The 17,470-nt window shown below is 60.9% G+C and overlaps 1 protein-coding gene across 11 annotated transcripts in view; it reads right to left on the bottom strand.

Moving 5' to 3' along the window:
- The window catches only part of LOC136006199 (spectrin beta chain, non-erythrocytic 4-like), a 30,497-nt gene extending 14,037 nt beyond the window's left edge, over positions 1-16,460 (bottom strand). For all 11 annotated transcript variants that reach the window (XM_065664246.1, XM_065664245.1, XM_065664241.1 and 8 more), the window contains exons 1-17: positions 16,339-16,460; positions 14,905-15,056; positions 13,336-13,509; positions 13,169-13,260; positions 12,165-12,245; positions 11,923-12,038; positions 11,675-11,787; positions 10,307-10,494; positions 10,097-10,214; positions 9,846-10,004; positions 8,409-8,711; positions 6,251-6,401; positions 3,482-4,352; positions 3,242-3,379; positions 745-1,516; positions 459-661; positions 280-370 (exon numbers count right to left, since the gene is read on the bottom strand). In XM_065664246.1, the coding sequence (XP_065520318.1) occupies positions 280-370; positions 459-661; positions 745-1,516; positions 3,242-3,379; positions 3,482-4,352; positions 6,251-6,401; positions 8,409-8,711; positions 9,846-10,004; positions 10,097-10,214; positions 10,307-10,494; positions 11,675-11,787; positions 11,923-12,038; positions 12,165-12,245; positions 13,169-13,260; positions 13,336-13,509; positions 14,905-15,056; positions 16,339-16,450 (3,834 nt within the window). In that variant the 5' untranslated portion in view covers positions 16,451-16,460. The remainder of the gene's footprint in view (positions 1-279; positions 371-458; positions 662-744; positions 1,517-3,241; positions 3,380-3,481; positions 4,353-6,250; positions 6,402-8,408; positions 8,712-9,845; positions 10,005-10,096; positions 10,215-10,306; positions 10,495-11,674; positions 11,788-11,922; positions 12,039-12,164; positions 12,246-13,168; positions 13,261-13,335; positions 13,510-14,904; positions 15,057-16,338) is intronic.
- Between the last annotated feature and the right edge of the window lie 1,010 nt (positions 16,461-17,470).

Here is a 17,470-nt window from a genome sequence, read left to right as displayed (position 1 = left end):
ACACCAAATGGGGGGACACCAAATGGGGGGACACCAACAGTGGGGGTCACCAACATTGGGAGACACCAAATGGGGGGACATGGACGTGGGGGGACACCAACATTGGGGAACACCAACATTGAGGGTCACCAAATGGGGGGTCACCAACATTGGGGGTCTCCAACACTGGGGGTCACCAAATATGGGGACAGGGCCATGGGGGTCACCCCCACCACCACCACCAGCCCCCCCCCCCCCCCAGCCCAGCCCCACGGCGCGGGTCCCGGTGCCGGTGCCTACCTGGTGGCACTCCTGGAGGAACCTCAGCAGCTCGAGGTGCTCCTGGAGCCTCCGCGCCCGCTCCTGCGCCAGCTCCTGGTTCCGCTGCCTCCTACGGGCGCCCATGGGGGACCCCCCATCACCGAGGGGATCCCAACGCGTCCCCCAACGCCGGCGCCCGGGTGCTCGACGGCACCTACTTGGCTCGGAGCCGCTCCGTGGCCTCGGCCGCGCGCTCGCCGTAGAGGCCGCCCTGGTGCCGGAGCCTCTCCCCGGTCTCCAGAACCCCTTGGACCCGGTGGTTGTGGAGCTCCATGGTGGTGCCGAAGTCTTCGTGCTCCCGGATGGCGCTGCCGACCCCTTCCACCGAATGCGGCAGCTCCGCGCTCACCAGCGCCGCCTCCTGGCCGGGCGATGGAAGCGCAGGGTCGGTGCCCTCCGTCCCCGCTCCCTTCCCTGCCCTCCGGCCTCCGCGCTCGCCTCTACCTGGTGACCGAGGATGCTCTCGCATCGCTGCACGTCCCTTAGGAAGAGGTGGAAGACGTGGGCCTGGAGCAGCGCGTCCCGGCGCGCATCCCAGCTCCGCAGCAGCTCTGCCCATCCCGCGTCCAGCTTCTGCACCCATTGCCGCAGGGACAGGTTGGGCACCTCGGTGCCCTCCACGGCCAGCAGCTCGCTGGCGGCTTGGATGCGAGCAAAGTCGTCCCGGTGCCCGTCGATCTCCTCCTTGAGGGCCCCGTGGCGGCTCAGCATGGCCTCGGCGGCCGCCAAGCTCGCCGGCGCCTCGTCGTCGGCCGCGGCCGCTTGGGTCTTCACCAACCAGGCGAGGAAGGTGTCGAGGTCGTGGATGAAGGCTTGGAGGCGCCCGGCAACGCTCAAGGAATCCTCGCATCCCTGCAGCGCCCGTTGGAGCCCGTCCCATTCCTCGTGGATCTCCTCGAAGGGCACCAGGATCTCCAAGGCGCGATCCGGGTAGGAAGCAGCCAAAGCTTCCCCTTCCCGTTGCAGCTCCAGCAAGCGCGGCTCCAGCACCACGAGCGCCGCCTCCATGGTGGAAAGGCGCCGTTGCAAGGCCAAGATCCCTCCGAGGCCGTCGCCGGTGCCGGCGCCGGTGCCGGAGCGCGTGGCCTCGATGGCTTTCCGCTTGTCGCGCACCTGGGCCTTCACCTCGGCGCACTCCAGGAGGTGGTTCTGGATCTGCAGCACCGAGCTCAGTTGGGTCTTCTTGGTCTCCACCAGCTCCACCACCCGGTTCCACCTGTGGGGAGCCGGCACGGCCATGGCAGCGCTTGGGGCGTCCCATAGGGTTTGGGTTAGGGTTGGGGTTGGGTTAAGGTTGGGGTTGGGTTGGGGTTGGGGTTGGGGTTGGGTTGGGGTTGGGGTTGGGGTTAGGGTTGGGTTAGGGTTGGGTTAGGGTTGGGGTTGGGTTGGGGTTGGGTTGGGATTGGGGTTGGGGTTAGGGTTGGGTTAGGGTTGGGGTTGGGTTAGGGTTGGGTTAGGGTTAGTTTTAGGGTAGGGTTAGGGTTAGGGTTAGCATAGGGTTAGGGTTAGGGTTGGGTTAGGGTTAGGGTTGGGTTAGGGTTAGGGTTAGGGTAGGGTTAGGGTTAGGGTTAGGGTAGGGTTAGGGTTAGGGTAGGGTTAGGGTTAGGGTTAGGGTTTGGGTTAGGGTTAGGGTAGGGTTAGGGTTAGGGTTAGGGTTTGGGTTAGGGTTAGGGTAGGGTTAGGGTAGGGTTAGGGTAGGGTTAGGGTTAGGTTTAGGGTTAGGGTTAGTGTTCAGGTTATGGTTAGGGTTAGGGGTTATGGTTATATTTATGGTTATCGTTTATAGTTATGGTTAGGGTTAGAGTTAGGATTAGTGTTAGGATTAGGTTTAGGGGTTAGGGGTAGGATTAGGGTTGGGTTTAGCCTTAGGGTTTAGTGTTATGGTTAGGGTTATTTTTAGGTTTCGGGGTTAGGGTTAGGAGTTAGGGTCAAGGGTATTGTTAGGATTGGCATTAGGGTTAGGGTTAGGATTGGGGCTAGTGTTAGCGGTTAGGATTAGGGTTAGGATTAGTATTAGGGTTAGGATGAAGACATGGGTTAGGGTTAGGAATAGGTTTAGGATTATGGTTAGGGTTAGGCATTAGCGTTATGGTTAGGGTTAGTGTTAGGTTTAGTGTTAGGGGTTTGGAGTTGGGGTTAAGGAACTGGATCAGTGTCAGGCTCAGGGTTATTGATAGGGTTGGGGTTCCCGTTCGGGTTATGGTTATGGTTAGGGTTAGGGTTACGTTTAGGGCCAGCGATGCCGAGACAGCCCCGCGTTGGAGGCGATGGCACGGTCCCCATCCCATCAAAGGGACCCCAAACCAGGTTGGGATCCAGATTTGGCATCACCAAGAGTCCCCAAACCCGGTTGGGACCCAGCTTTGGGCATCACCAGGAACCCCCAAACCCGGTTGGGACCCACCTTTGGGCATCACCAGGAGCCCCCAAACCCGGTTGGGACCCAGCTTTGGGCATCACCAGGAGCCCCCAAACCCGGTTGGGACCTAGCTTGGGCATCACCAAGAGTCCTAAACCCGGTTGGGACCCAGCTTTGGCCATCACCAAGAGTCCCCAAACCCGGTTGGGACCCACCTTTGGGCATCACCAGGAACCCCCAAACCCGGTTGGGACCCACCTTTGGGCATCACCAGGAGCCCCCAAACCCGGTTGGGACCCAGCTTGGGCATCACCAAGAGTCCCCAAACCCGGTTGGGACCCAGCTTTAGGCATCACCAGGAACCCCCAAACCCGGTTGGGACCCACCTTTGGGCATCACCAGGAGCCCCCAAACCCGGTTGGGACCCAGCTTTGGCCATCACCAAGAGTCCCCAAACCCGGTTGGGACCCAGCTTTGGGCATCACCAGGAGCCCCCAAACCCGGTTGGGACCCAGCTTTGGGCATCACCAAGAGCCCCCAAACCCGGTTGGGACCCATCTTTGGCCATCGCTGCAGTGGTACCTGCTGTTGAGGTGGTCCTGGCACGCTCGGACCTCCTCGGAGCTGGGGTGCCCTCCATCCACCAACTGCTGCACCACTTGGTTGACGTCCAGGATGCGGCCCATGACGCTGTTCATCTCCTGGTCCAGGCTCTCGAACCTGGCGAGAGGATGCGAGCGCTGGGGCCCAATCGCCACGGTGACGGAGCCCAACCCCGGGGGGGGCGGAGGGTCCCGGTCCCCCCCCTCAACCGCATCCCACCTGTGCTGGACCACCTCGACCTCATCCAGCTCCTCCGGCACCACCATGCCCTGCAACCACTGCTCCTTCTCGTCCACCCACACCTCGCAGGCATGCACCTCGCTGAACATCCTATAGACGGCCAACGCGTCCTGCAGCCATTGCTGCCTCAGCACGGCCACCTCGGCCACCTCCCCGTAGAGCTGCTCCACTTCCACCACCCGGATCTGCACGTCCACTCCTTGGCGATGCTCCGGCGCCAGGAGCCCCACTTGTTGGCGCAAGGTGGCCACGGCGCCGCGGTGCTTCTCCACCTGGGCCAGGATGGCGCGGTGCTGGCGCAGCAGCGCCCGGCTCGAGTGCTCGTCGTGGCCGAAGTCGTCGCTGGACGCCACGCGGTACGTGTCCTGCAGCCACGCCGCCAGGTCGGCCGTCTCGGCGCTGAACTGGTAGAAGCTCAAGGCGTCCTGCAGGCGTTGTTGGTGCAGCCCCGTGGCTTCTTCAAGCTTCTTCCAACGTAACCAAACCGCCCGCGTCTTCTCCTGGATGCCGCCGGCGCCGGCGGTCGCCTTGGCCAGGAGCTGCTCGCCTTTCTTCATGCTTTGGTGCAGCAGCGCCCGGCGCCCGCCCAGCTCCCCCAGCATGGTTTGGTGCTTCTTGGTCAGCGCCAAGACGCTGCTCAGGTCCCGGCCGCACCGTTTGGTAGCCAAAATCTGCTCCTTCTCCCGGATCCAAGCTTCGGCTTCCTCCATCTCCTGGTAGAAGGCCCAGAGCTGGCGCGAAGCCTCCAGGTCGCGGCGCCGGCGCCCCGCCAGCTCCCGCAGCTCCTCCAGGCACGTGCGGACGTGGTGGACGCGGTTGCAGATGATCTGCGGGTCGCAGGGCTGGTAGCCTGCACCGGGAGAGCCGGCTCCGTCACCGCCGCCCAGCTCCGGCATCTCCACGGGGCTCCCAATGGGGACCCGGTACCCTGCAGCATCTCCCCATGGCTCCCAATGGGACCTGGCCCCAGGGAGCTCCAGCATCTCCCCATGGCTCCCAATGGGCCCTGGTACCCTCCAGCATCTCCCCATGGCTTCCAATGGGCCCCGGTACCCTCCAGCATCTCCCCATGGCTTCCAATGGTGACACAACCCCGGTACCCTGCAGCATCTCCCCATGGCTCCCAGTGGGGACCCGGCCCCAGGGAGCTCCAGCGTCTCCCCATGGCTTCCAATGGGCCCCGGTACCCTGCAGCATCTCCCCATGGCTCCCAATGGGGACCCGGCCCCAGGGAGCCCCAGCATCTCCCCATGGCTCCCAATGGGCCCCGGTACCCTTCAGCATCTCCCCATGGCTCCCAGTGGGGACCCGGCCCCATGGAGCTCCAGTGTCTCCCCATTGCTCCCAATGGGGACCTGGCCCCAGTACCCTCCATTATCTCCCCATTGCTCCCAATGGGACCCGGCCCCATGGAGCTCCAGCGTCTCCCCATGGCTTCCAATGGTGACACAACCCCGGTACCCTGCAGCATCTCCCCATGGCTCCCAATGGGGACCCGGCCCCATGGAGCTCCAGCATCTCCCCATGGCTCCCAATGGGGACCCGGCCACAGGGAGCTCCAGCATCTCCCCATGGCTTCCAATGGGCCCCGGTACCCTCCAGCATCTCCCCATGGCTTCCAATGGGCCCCGGTACCCTCCAGCATCTCCCCATGGCTTCCAATGGGCCCCGGTACCCTCCAGCATCTCCCCATGGCTTCCAATGGGGACCCGGCCCCAGGGAGCTCCAGCATCTCCCCATGGCTCCCAGTGGGGACCCGGCCCCATGGAGCTCCAGCATCTCCCCATGGCTCCCAATGGGCCCCGGTACCCTCCAGCATCTCCCCATGGCTTCCAATGGTGACACAACCCCGGTACCCTGCAGCATCTCCCCATGGCTCCCAGTGGGGACCCGGCCCCAGGGAGCTCCAGCGTCTCCCCATGGCTTCCAATGGGCCCCGGTACCCTGCAGCATCTCCCCATGGCTCCCAATGGGGACCCGGCCCCAGGGAGCTCCAGCGTCTCCCCATGGCTTCCAAAGGGGACCTGGCCCCAGTACCCTCCATTATCTCCCCATTGCTCCCAATGGGACCCGGCCCCATGGAGCTCCAGCGTCTCCCCATGGCTTCCAATGGGGACCCAGCCCCAGTACCCTCCATTATCTCCCCATTGCTCCCAATGGGACCCGAACCTGTTGACCTCCAGCATCTCCCCATGGCTCCCAATGGGGACCCGGCCCCAGGGAGCTCCAGCATCTCCTCATGGCTCCCAATGGGCCCCGGTACCCTCCAGCATCTCCCCATGGCTCCCAGTGGGGACCCAAACCCATTGAGCTCCAGCATCTCCCCATGGCTTCCAATGGGGACCTGGCCCCAGTACCCTCCATTATCTCCCCATTGCTCCCAATGGGACCCGAACCCATTGACCTCCAGCATCTCCCCATGGCTCCCAATGGGACCTGAACCCGTTGACCTCCAACATCTCCCCATAGCCCCCAGTGGGGACCCAACCCCGGTACCCTCCAGCATCTCCCCATGGCTCCCAATGGGCCCTGGCCCCGTTACCCCCCAGCATCTCCCCATGGCTCCCAATGGGCCCTGGCCCCGTTACCCCCCAGCATCTCCCCATGGCTCCCAATGGGCCCCGTTACCCCCCAGCATCTCCCCATGGCTCCCAATGGGCCCTGGTACCCCCCAGCATCTCCCCATAGCTCCCAATGGGCCCCGTTACCCCCCAGCATCTCCCCATGGCTCCCAATGGGCCCCGGTACCCTCCAGCTCGGAGAACTTGAGCGCGGCCGCGTTGAGCGCCTGCACGCGCTCGCTCTGGGCGCTGATGTCGGCCTCCAGCAGCCCCTGCTTCTGCAGCAGATCCTCCACCTCCAGCAGGTGCTTCCCCAGCTCCTTGGACAGCAGCAGCCCCTGCGGAGGGCAGCGGGAGGCAAGGGGACCCCGGTGAGGCTGGGGATGCGATGGGTGCTCAATCACCCACTGGGGATGCGATGGGTGCTCAATCACCCATTGGGGATGAGATGGGTGCTCAACTGCCCGTTGGGGATGAGATGGGTGCTCAACTGCCCGTTGGGGATGCGATGGGTGCTCAATCACCCATTGGGGATGCGATGGGTGCTCAATCACCCATTGGGGATGCGATGGGTGCTCAACTGCCCATTGGGGATGCGATGGGTGCTCAACTGCCCATTGGGGATGCGATGGGTGCTCAACTGCCCATTGGGGATGCGATGGGTGCTCAATCACCCATTGGGGATGTGATGGGTGCTCAATCACCCACTGGGGATGCAATGGGTGCTCAATCACCCATTGGGGATGCGATGGGTGCTCAATTGACCATTGGGGATGCGATGGGTGCTCAATTGACCATTGGGGATGAGATGGGTGCTCAGTTGACCATTGGGGATGAGATGGGTGCTCAATCACCCATTGGGGATGAGATGGGTGCTCAACTGCCCGTTGGGGATGTGATGGGTGCTCAACTGCCCATTGGGGATGCGATGGGTGCTAAACTGCCCGTTGGGGATGAGATGGGTGCTCAATTGCCCGTTGGGGATGCGATGGGTGCTCAATTGACCATTGGGGATGTGATGGGTGCTCAACTGCCCATTGGGGATGCGATGGGTGCTCAATCACCCATTGGGGATGCGATGGGTGCTCAATCACCCATTGGGGATGCAATGGGTGCTCAACTGCCCATTGGGGATGCGATGGGTGCTCAACTGCCCGTTGGGGATGTGATGGGTGCTCAACTGCCCATTGGGGATGCGATGGGTGCTCAATCACCCATTGAGGACACAATGGGCCCTCAATCACCCATTGAGAATGCCATGAGCACTCAATCACCCACTGAGGACACAACGAGCACTCAATGATCCATTGAGGACACAATGGGCCCTCAATCACCCATTGAGGACACAACGGGCCCTCAATCACCCATTGAGGACGCCATGAGCACTCAATCTCCCATTGAGGACACAATGGGCGCTCAATGACCCATTGAGGACGCCATGAGCACTCAATCTCCCATTGAGGACACAACGGGCGCTCAATGACCCATTGAGGACACAACGGGCGCTCAATGACCCATTGAGGACACAACGGGCGCTCAATGACCCATTGAGGATGCCATGAGCACTCAATCTCCCATTGAGGACACAACGGGCGCTCAATGACCCATTGAGGACACAACGGGCGCTCAATGACCCATTGAGGACGCCATGAGCACTCAATCTCCCATTGAGGACACAACGGGCCCTCAATGACCCATTGAGGACACAACGGGCGCTCAATGACCCATTGAGGACACAACAGGCGCTCAATGACCCATTGAGGACACAACGGGCGCTCAATGACCCATTGAGGACACAACGGGCGCTCAATGACCCATTGAGGACACAATGGGCATTCAATCACCCATTGAGGACACGATGGGCGCTCAATGACCCATTGAGGACGCCATGAGCGCTCAATGACCCATTGAGGACACAATGGGCCCTCAATGACCCATTGAGGACGCCATGAGCGCTCAATCACCCATTGAGGACACAATGGGCATTCAATGACCCATTGAGGACACAAAGGGCACTCAATGACCCATTGAGGACACAATGGGCATTCAATCACCCATTGAGGACACGATGGGCGCTCAATGACCCATTGAGGACGCCATGAGCACTCAATCACCCATTGAGGACACAACAGGTGCTCAATGACCCATTGAGGACGCCATGAGCACTCAATCACCCATTGAGGACACAACGGGCCCTCAATGACCCATTGAGGACACAACGGGCGCTCAATGACGCATTGAGGATGCAACAGGCGCTCAATGACCCATTGAGGACGCAACGGGCGCTCAATCACCCATTGAGGACACGACGGGCACTCAATTGCCCCTTGATGCCCGGCGCCCACCTGCATCTCCTCCATCCAGTCGATCATGTGCACCATCTCCTGGAAGATCCTCTGCAGGGCCAGGTTCTGCTCGAGGCGGGCGCGGCGGGCGCGCAGCAGCTCCCCCAGCAGCGCCCATTGCCGCAGGACGTTGTCCTTCTGGGCGCCGATGCGCCGCGTGTCGTAGTAGCCGCCCGCGGCCACCTCCAGCGCCAGCTCCACCACGGCCTGGATGCGCTCGTGGTAGGAGGAGATGTCGGCCTCGATGGCCTCGTGCTTCTTCATGGCCGCCTCCACCGCGGGCAGGTCGTAGCCGAAGTTGTCCTGCGGTGAGGGGAGGTGGGGTGGGGAGGGGGGGAAAGGGAGATAAGGGATGGGAAGGGATGGAAGGGATGGAATGGGGTAGAATGGAATGGGATGGGAAGGGAGGGGAAAGGGATGGAATGGGATGGAAAAGGATGGAAAGGGGGGGAAAGGGATGGAAAGGGATGGAAATGGAAGGAAAAGGATGGAATGGGATGGAATGGGGTGGAGAAGGATGGAAGGGGATGGAAAGGGGTGGAAAAGTGTTAAAAGGGATGGAAAGGGATGGAATGGGATAGAAAGGGATGGGATGGGATAGAAAGGGATGGAATGGGATGCAATGGGATGGAAGGGGATGGAGAAGGATGGAAAGGGGTGGAATGGGATGCAATGGGATGCAATGGGACAGAATGGGATGGAAAGGGATGCAATGGGATGGAATGGGATGGAAGGGGATGGAGAAGGATGGAAAGGGGTGGAATGGGATGGAATGGGATGGAAAGGGGTGGAATGGGATGGAATGGGATGCAATGGGACAGAATGGGATGGAAAGGGATGCAATGGGATGGAATGGGATGCAATGGGATGGAAAGGGGTGGAATGGGACGGAAAGGGATGCAATGGGATGGAATAGGATGGAATGGGATGCAGTGGGATGGAATGGGATGCAATGGGATGGAAGGGGATGCAATGGGATGGAAGGGGATGCAATGGGACAGAATGGGATGGAAAGGGGATGCAATGGGACGGAAGGGGATGGAGAAGGATGGAAAGGGGTGGAATGGGATGGAATGGGATGCAATGGTATGGAATGGGATGCAATGGGACGGAAGGGGATGGAATGGGATGGAAGGGGATGCAATGGGATGGAATGGGATGGAAAGGGATGGAATGGGATGGAATGGGATGCAATGGGACAGAATGGGATGGAAAGGGATGCAATGGTATGGAATGGGATGGAATGGGATGGAAGGGGATGCAATGGGATGGAATGGGATGCAATGGGACAGAATGGGATGGAATGGGATGGAATGGGATGGAATGGGATGGAAGGGGATGGAAAGGGATGGAAAGGGATGCAATGGGATGGAATGGGATGGAATGGGATGCAATGGGACGGAAGGGGATGGAGAAGGATGGGACGGGCCCCCCCACCTGCGAGACGAGGCGCTGGTTCTCCTGCAGCCACGTCTCCCTCATGGCCACCTTATGGTCGAAGCGCTGGGCCAGCAGCTCCAGCTTCTCCTGGCGGATGAGCTCCCGGCGCAGCGCCACCTCCCGCTCGTGCTCCGCCTTCTCCAGGCAGCTCCAGGCCTTGGGAATGGGGCGGGATAGAGACGGGATGGGGGGGGGGGGGTCCCCGCACGGGGCCATCCCCATATCCCTTCCCCGCTGCCCCCCGGCACCTTGTTGATGTCGGCGATGCTCTTGCCCTCGCTGGGCACGTAGAGCCTGCGGTCGGTGGCGCGGAGCTTGCTCTGGATGCTGAAGAGCAGCACCTCCAGGTTGCCCTTCTCTTGGAACCTGCAGTGGGGCAGGAGCAGGGCATGGCCATTGAAGGAGGTGGGGTGGTCCTTGCGGGGGGGGTCCCATCCTGCCCCATAGCGAGGTCTCACTTGACCGGCTTCTCCAGGGTGCAGAAGGCGGTGAAGGCCTGGAGCTGCTGCTGCACGCCCAGCAGGGAGTTGGCGAACTTCTGGGTGCCGATGACGGCGATGGTTTGGTGGATCCAGGCGAGCAGCGCGGCCGCCAGCGCCTCGTAGCGCTCCACGATGGCCTCGATCTCCATGGCCTGGTCCAGGACCTGAGGGGATGAAGGAGGAAAGGGAAGGTGGGGGGGGGGGGGGTTTGGATGGGTCTGGTTGATGGAAGAGGGGGGGAGCGGAACCCCCCTGAGATGCGGTGTGGGGTTGGGGGTGGTGAGGGGGGCTCGGTGGCATGGAGACGGGGATGGGCATTCCATGGAGACAGGGATGGGACATTCCATGGAGACAGGGATGGGCATTCCATGGAGACGGGGATGGGCATTCCATGGAGACGGGGATGGGACATTCCATGGAGACAGGGATGGGCATTCCATGGAGACGGGGATGGGCATTCCATGGAGACAGGGATGGGACATTCCATGGAGACGGGGATGGGCATTCCATGGAGACAGGGATGGGACATTCCATGGAGACAGGGATGGGCATTCCATGGAGACGGGGATGGGCATTCCATGGAGACGGGGATGGGACATCCAATGGAGACAGGGATGGGACATTCCATGGAGACGGAGATGGACATTCCATGGAGACAGGGATGGGACAGCCAATGGAGACAAGGATGGGACATTCCATGGAGACAGGGATGGACATTCCATGGAGACAAGGATGGGACATCCAATGGAGACAGGGATGGGCATTCCATGGAGACAGGGATGGGCATTCCATGGAGACAGGGATGGACATCCCATGGAGACAGGGATGGGCATCCCATGGAGACAGGGATGGGACAGCCAATGGAGACAAGGATGGACGTTCCATGGAGACAAGGATGGGACATCCAATGGAGACAGGGATGGGCATTCCATGGAGACAGGGATGGGCATTCCATGGAGACAGGGATGGGCATTCCATGGAGACAGGGATGGACATTCCATGGAGACAGGGATGGGACATCCCATGGAGACAGGGATGGACAGTCCATGGAGGCAGGGATGGGACATCCAATGGAGACAGGGATGGACATCCCATGGAGGTAGGGATGGGACAGCCAACGGAGACAAGGATGGGACATCCCATGGAGACAGGGATGGGACATCCCATGGAGACAGGGATGGACAGTCCATGGAGGCAGGGATGGGACATCCAATGGAGAAAAGGATGGGACATCCCCATGGAGACAAGGATGGGCCATCCCATGGATCCAAGCATGGGCCATCCCATGGATCCAAGCATGGGCCATCCCATGGACCCCCCCAGAGGGCCTCATCCCAATCCCACCTTCCCGATGCGCTTCCCCTCCACGGCCAGCGCCTTCATCTTGGAGAAGTAGTGGTAGAAGGACACCACGTAGGTGATGATGGACTTCTCATCGGGGTCCTCCATGTTGACATCTGATGGGGAGGGGGGGGAAGCTCTGGTCCCTATAGGGCCACCAACGCTCCTTGGAGGTGGGGAGATGAAGGCAAAGGGAGCAGAGGACCCCCCCCCCCCGCCCCACAACCGCTATGGGGTGGCCTCATCCTTACCCTCGGGGTCCAGGAGCTTGCTGAGCCCCAGGTGCTGCTCGGCCGTGTTGAAGGCCTGCTGCAGGTTGAAGGTGGCGTTGGACTTGGTGAGCTTGTGGAAGTCAACGAGATCCGGCCTATGGGTGGGGGGGGACAGAGCCCCATGGAGCCCCCCAGGCCATGGAGGGGACCCAAGGGATGGATGGGGTCACCCCCATGGCCGTGTCCGTCCCGTGTCGTCCCCCCCCCACCCCCAAGCAAACCTGTGCTTGTGGATGAGGGCGTTGAAGGCCAAGCCGTCCCTCCAGCTCGTGGTGAAGTTCTGGATGTTCACCTCGGGGTAGCTGGGGGGGAAAAGGGGGGAATGGGGTGGGAATGGGGGGGGAATGGGGGGGAATGGGGGAAAGGGTGTAAATGGGTGGGAAGGGATGGGATGGAAAGGGTGGAAAGGATTGGGAAGGGTTGGGAAGAGTTGGAATGGGATGGAAAGGGTTGGAAAAGGTGTAAATGGATGGGAAGGGATGGGAAGGGATGGAAGGGATGGAAATAGATGGGAAGGGATGGGGGGGATGGAATGGGATGGGATGGGATGGAAAAGGTGTAAATGGATGGGAAGGGATGGGAAGGGATGGAATGGGATGGAAAAGGTGGAAATAGATGGAGAGGGATGAGGGGGATGGAATGGGATGGGATGGAAAGGATGGAAAAGGTGGAAATGGATGGGAAGGGGTGGGAAGGGATGGAAAAGGTGGAAATAGGTGGGAAGGGGTGGGGGGGATGGAATGGGATGGGATGGGATGGAAAGGGATGGAAAGATGTAATGGATGGGAAGGGATGGGAAGGGATGGAATGGATGGAAAGGGATGGAAAAGGTGTAAAAGGATGGAAAGGGGTGGGAAGGGGTGGAAGGGATGGAAAGGGTGGAAATAGATGGAAGAGTTTGGGGAGGATGGAATGGGATGGGAGGAAAGGGATGGAAAAGGTGGAAATGGTTGGGAAGGGGTGGGAAGGGATGGATGGGATGAAAGGGTGGAAATAGGTGGAAGGGTTGGGGGGGATGGAATGGGATGGGAAGGGATGGAAAGGGATGGAAAAGGTTGGAAATAGATGGGAAGGGATGGGGGGGATGGAATGGGATGGATGGGATGGAAAGGGATGGAATGGGATGGAAAGGGTGGAAATAGATGGAAGAGTTTGGGGAGGATGGAATGGGATGGGATGGGACGGGGTCACCCAGGTTGCTGCCAGGCCTGGGCCCCCCCCTCACCCCGCCGTCTTCATCTGGCACCAGAGCAGCAGCGCGTCCTTGGCCGAGCGCGTCTCCCGGTTGTCCTCGGTCTTGATCTTGATGACCTGGATCTGGGGCAGGGCCATGGGGCACCCGGCGGCTCGGAGCCAGGCCCCCAGGCCCGGGGGGGCAGCCCCATGGCGTACCTGGAAGCGGAGGATGATGGTCCAGATGAGGCCCAGCGTCAGGCGGTGGTTGCCGTCCACGATGTCGTGGGAGCCCACGTTCTCCAGGTGCACGCGCTGCTCCTTGAGGAACTGCAGGGCCTTGTCCACGTTCTCCAGGGAGTGGATGCGCATCCGGCCCCGCGTCGGCTTGGGCTGCGGAGGCGCCGTGGCACCGGCTCGGAGGGGGTCCTTCCGCCCAACGCAACCCAGCCCAACGCAACCCAACCCAATGCAACCAACGCAACCAACCCAACGCAACTCAACCCAACACAACCCAACCCAACGCAACTCAACCCAATGCAACCAACTCAACCAAAGCAGCCCAAAGCAACACAACTCAACCCAACCCAATGCAACACAACACAACTCAACCCAACCCAACCTGACTCAACCAACCCAGCCCAACCCGACTCAACCCAACCAACCCAACTGAACTCATCCAACCCAATGCAACACAACTCAACTCAACCCACCCAACCTGACTCAACCCAACCCAGCCCAACCCAACTGAACTCATCCCAACCCAACCCAATGCAACACAACACAACTCAACCCAACCCAACCCGACTCAACCCAACCCAGCCAACCCAATGCAACCCAACCCGACTCAACCAACCCAACCCGACTCAACCCAACCCAGCCCAACCTAATGCAACCCAACCCGACTCACCCAACACAACCCAATGCAACCAACTCAACCCACCCCGACTCAACCCAACCATCTCAACCCAACCCAACTCACCCCAACCCAACCCAACCCACCCCAACTCAACACAACCCAACCGGACTCACCAACCCAACCCGACTCAACCCAACCCAACCCAACTGAACTCATCCTAACCCAACTCAATGCAACACAACTCAACCAAACCCAACTCAACCCAACCCGGTGGCTGATGGAGCTGGAGGATGCTGGGAAGGACACAACCCAACCCAACCCAACCAATGGTTGATGGAGCTGGAGGATAATGGGGGGTTCCAACCCAACTCAATGGTTGATGAAGCTGGAGGACAATGGGGGGGTTCCAACCCAACCCAACCCAACCCAATGGTTGATGGAGCTGGAGGCCGATGGGAAGGACCCAACCAACCCAATGGTTGATGGAGCTGGAGGATGATGGGGGGGTTCCAACCCAACTCAATGGTTGATGGAGCTGGAAGACAATGGGGGGTTCCAACCCAACTCAATGGTTGATGGAGCTGGAGGCCGATGGGAAGGACCCAACCCAACTCAATGGTTGATGGAGCTGGAAGACGATGGGGGGGTTCCAACCCAACCCAACCCAACTCAATGGTTGACGGAGCTGGAGGCCGATGGGAAGGACCCAACCAACCCAATGGTTGATGGAGCTGGAGGATGATGGGGGGGTTCCAACCCAACCCAATGGTTGATGGAGCTGGAGGCCGATGGGAAGGACCCAACCCAACGGTCGCCGTCCCTCAGCCATGGCTGCGGGGTCCCCCCTGACCCCAAGCTCCAACAGGCGGGTCCCCATTGACCCCAACGGACGCAATGGAGAGGGGGGCGTCCCCCCCCCCATCCCTCACCAGCTGCTCCCCGGAGAGCACCTCGAGCAGGCGCGTGAGGACGAAGCCGTCGCGGAGGTCGCAGTAGAGGTCCCCGACGCGGCAGGAGGCGCGCGCCAGGTGCGCGTTCACCCACTTGGTGAAGGTCTTCTTCTGCACCGCGTCGCGCTCGTCTGCGGGGGGCAGCAGCGAGCAGCGATGGGCGTGGGGAGCCCCGACCGCTATGGGGGGGATGAACCCCAACCGCTATGGGGGCATCAATGGGGATAGGACCCAACCCCTATGGGGGCATCAATGGGGATAGGACCCAACCCCTATGGGGGCATCAATGGGGATGGACCCCAACCGCTATGGGGGCATCAATGGGGATAGGACCCAACCCCTATGGGGGCATCAATGGGGATGGACCCCAACCGCTATGGGGGCATCAATGGGGATGGACCCCAACCGCTATGGGGGCATCAATGGGGAGGGAACCCCAACCGCTATGGGGGCATCGATGGGGATGTGACACAAACCCTATAGGGGGGGAACCCCAACACTATGGGGGCATCAATGGGGATGGACCCCAACCACTATGGGGGCATCAATGGGGATAGGACCCAACCCCTATGGGGGCATCAGTGGGGAGGGAACCCCAACCGCTATGGGGGCATCAATGGGGAGGAAACCCAACCGCTATGGGGGCATCAATGGGGAGGGAACCCCAACCGCTATAGGGGCATCAATGGGGAGGGAAACCCAACCGCTATGGGGGCATCAATGGGGAGGGAACCCCAACCGCTATGGGGGGATGAACCCCAACCGCTATGGGGGCATCAATGGGGAGGGATACCCAACCGCTATGGGGGCATCAATGGGGATAGGACCCAACCCCTATGGGGGCATCAGTGGGGAGGGAACCCCAACCCTTATGGGGCATCAATGGGGATGTGACACAACCCCTATGGGGGGGGAACCCCAACCACTATGGGGGCATCAATGGGGAGGGAACCCCAACCGCTATGGGGGCATCAATGGGGAGGGAAACCCAACCGCTATGGGGGCATCGATGGGGAGGGAACCCCAACCGCTATGGGGGGATGAACCCCAACCGCTATGGGGGCCATGCAATGGGATGGACCCAACCGCTATGGGGGCATCAATGGGATAGGACCCAAACCCTATGGGGGCATCAATGGGGATGGGACACAACCCCGATGGGGGGGAGCCCCAACCGCTATGGGGGGATGAACCCCACCGGCTATGGGGGCCATCGATGGGGATGAACCCCATCCCCTATGGGTTAACCCCATCCCCTATGGGGCCATCAATGGGGATGAGCCCCATCCCCTATGGGTGAACCCCATCCCCTATGGGTGAACCCCATCCCCTATGGGCCATCAATGGGGATGAGCCCCATCCCCTATGGGTGAACCCATCCCCTATGGGCCATCAGCTGGGGCTGAGCCCCACCTGCCAGGGCCTTGATGCGGGAGCACTCGAAGAGCTTGGCCGGGCCCGCGGGGTCCTCCCAGGGGCTGGGGTTGTTGTTCTGCAGCTCCATGGTGTCCGCGGGGGCCGCCATGGGGCTGGGGGGGCACATGGGGGGGTTATGGGGGGTGTGGGGGGTATGGGGGGGGGTATGGTGGGGGAAGGGGCAATGGGGAGGTTATGGGGGGGTTTATGGGGTGATTATGGTGGTGGGAAGGGGAGGGGGGGGTTATGGGGGGGGTAAGGGAGGTTATGGGGGGGTTATTGGGGGGTTGTGGGGGGTATGGGGGGGAAGGGGTGATGGGGGGTTATGAGGGTATAGGGGGGGTATGAGGGGTTATGGGGGGGTATGGGAGGGTTAGGGGGGGTTATAGGGGGTTATGGGGGGTTATGGGGGGTTGTGGAGGGGAGGGCGGGGGGGGTATGGGGGGGTGGGGGGGAAGGGGTGATGTGGGGTTATGGGGGTATAGGGGGGGTATGGAGGGGTTATGGGGGGGTATGGGAGGGTAGGGTGGGGTTATAGGGGGTTATGGGGGGAAGGGGCGATGGGGGAGTTATGGGGGAGGTTATGGGGGGGTAGAGGTGGGTATGGGGGGGGTTAGGGGGGGAATGGGGTGATGGGGGATTATTGGGGGGTTAGGTGGGGTATGAGGGGTATGGGGGTGGGGTTATTTGGGGGGTGATGGGAGGGTATGAGGGGGTATTGGGGGGTTATGGAGGGTATAGGGGGGTTATGGGGGGGTTATGAGGGGGTATAGTGGGTTATTGGGATGGTATAGGGGAGTTAGAGGGGGTAATGGTGGGGGGGTTATGGGGGGTAAGGGGGGGTATGGGGGGTCATAGTGGGGTATGGAGGTTATAGGGCCGGTAGTAGGGGGGTATAGGGAGAGTATAGGGGGGTTTAGGAGGGGTATGGGGGTTTACAGTGAGGGTTGTGGGTGTATAGGGGGAGGTTATACGGGGGGTTATGGGGGGGTATGGGGAGGTTATAGGAGGGTTTATGGGGGGTGTATAGTGGGGATATGGGAGGACACGGGGGGGGACATGGAGACGGGGGGAATAGGGGGTGTAGTAGGGGGGGATATGGGGGTTGTATGGAGGAAGATGGGGGGCA

This window comes from Lathamus discolor, unplaced genomic scaffold (genome assembly GCF_037157495.1).
Source record: "Lathamus discolor isolate bLatDis1 unplaced genomic scaffold, bLatDis1.hap1 Scaffold_1021, whole genome shotgun sequence".
Lineage (NCBI taxonomy): Eukaryota > Metazoa > Chordata > Aves > Psittaciformes > Psittacidae > Lathamus > Lathamus discolor.
Note: the sequence above shows the minus strand (reverse complement) of the source record. Positions and strands in the feature narration are given on the sequence as shown.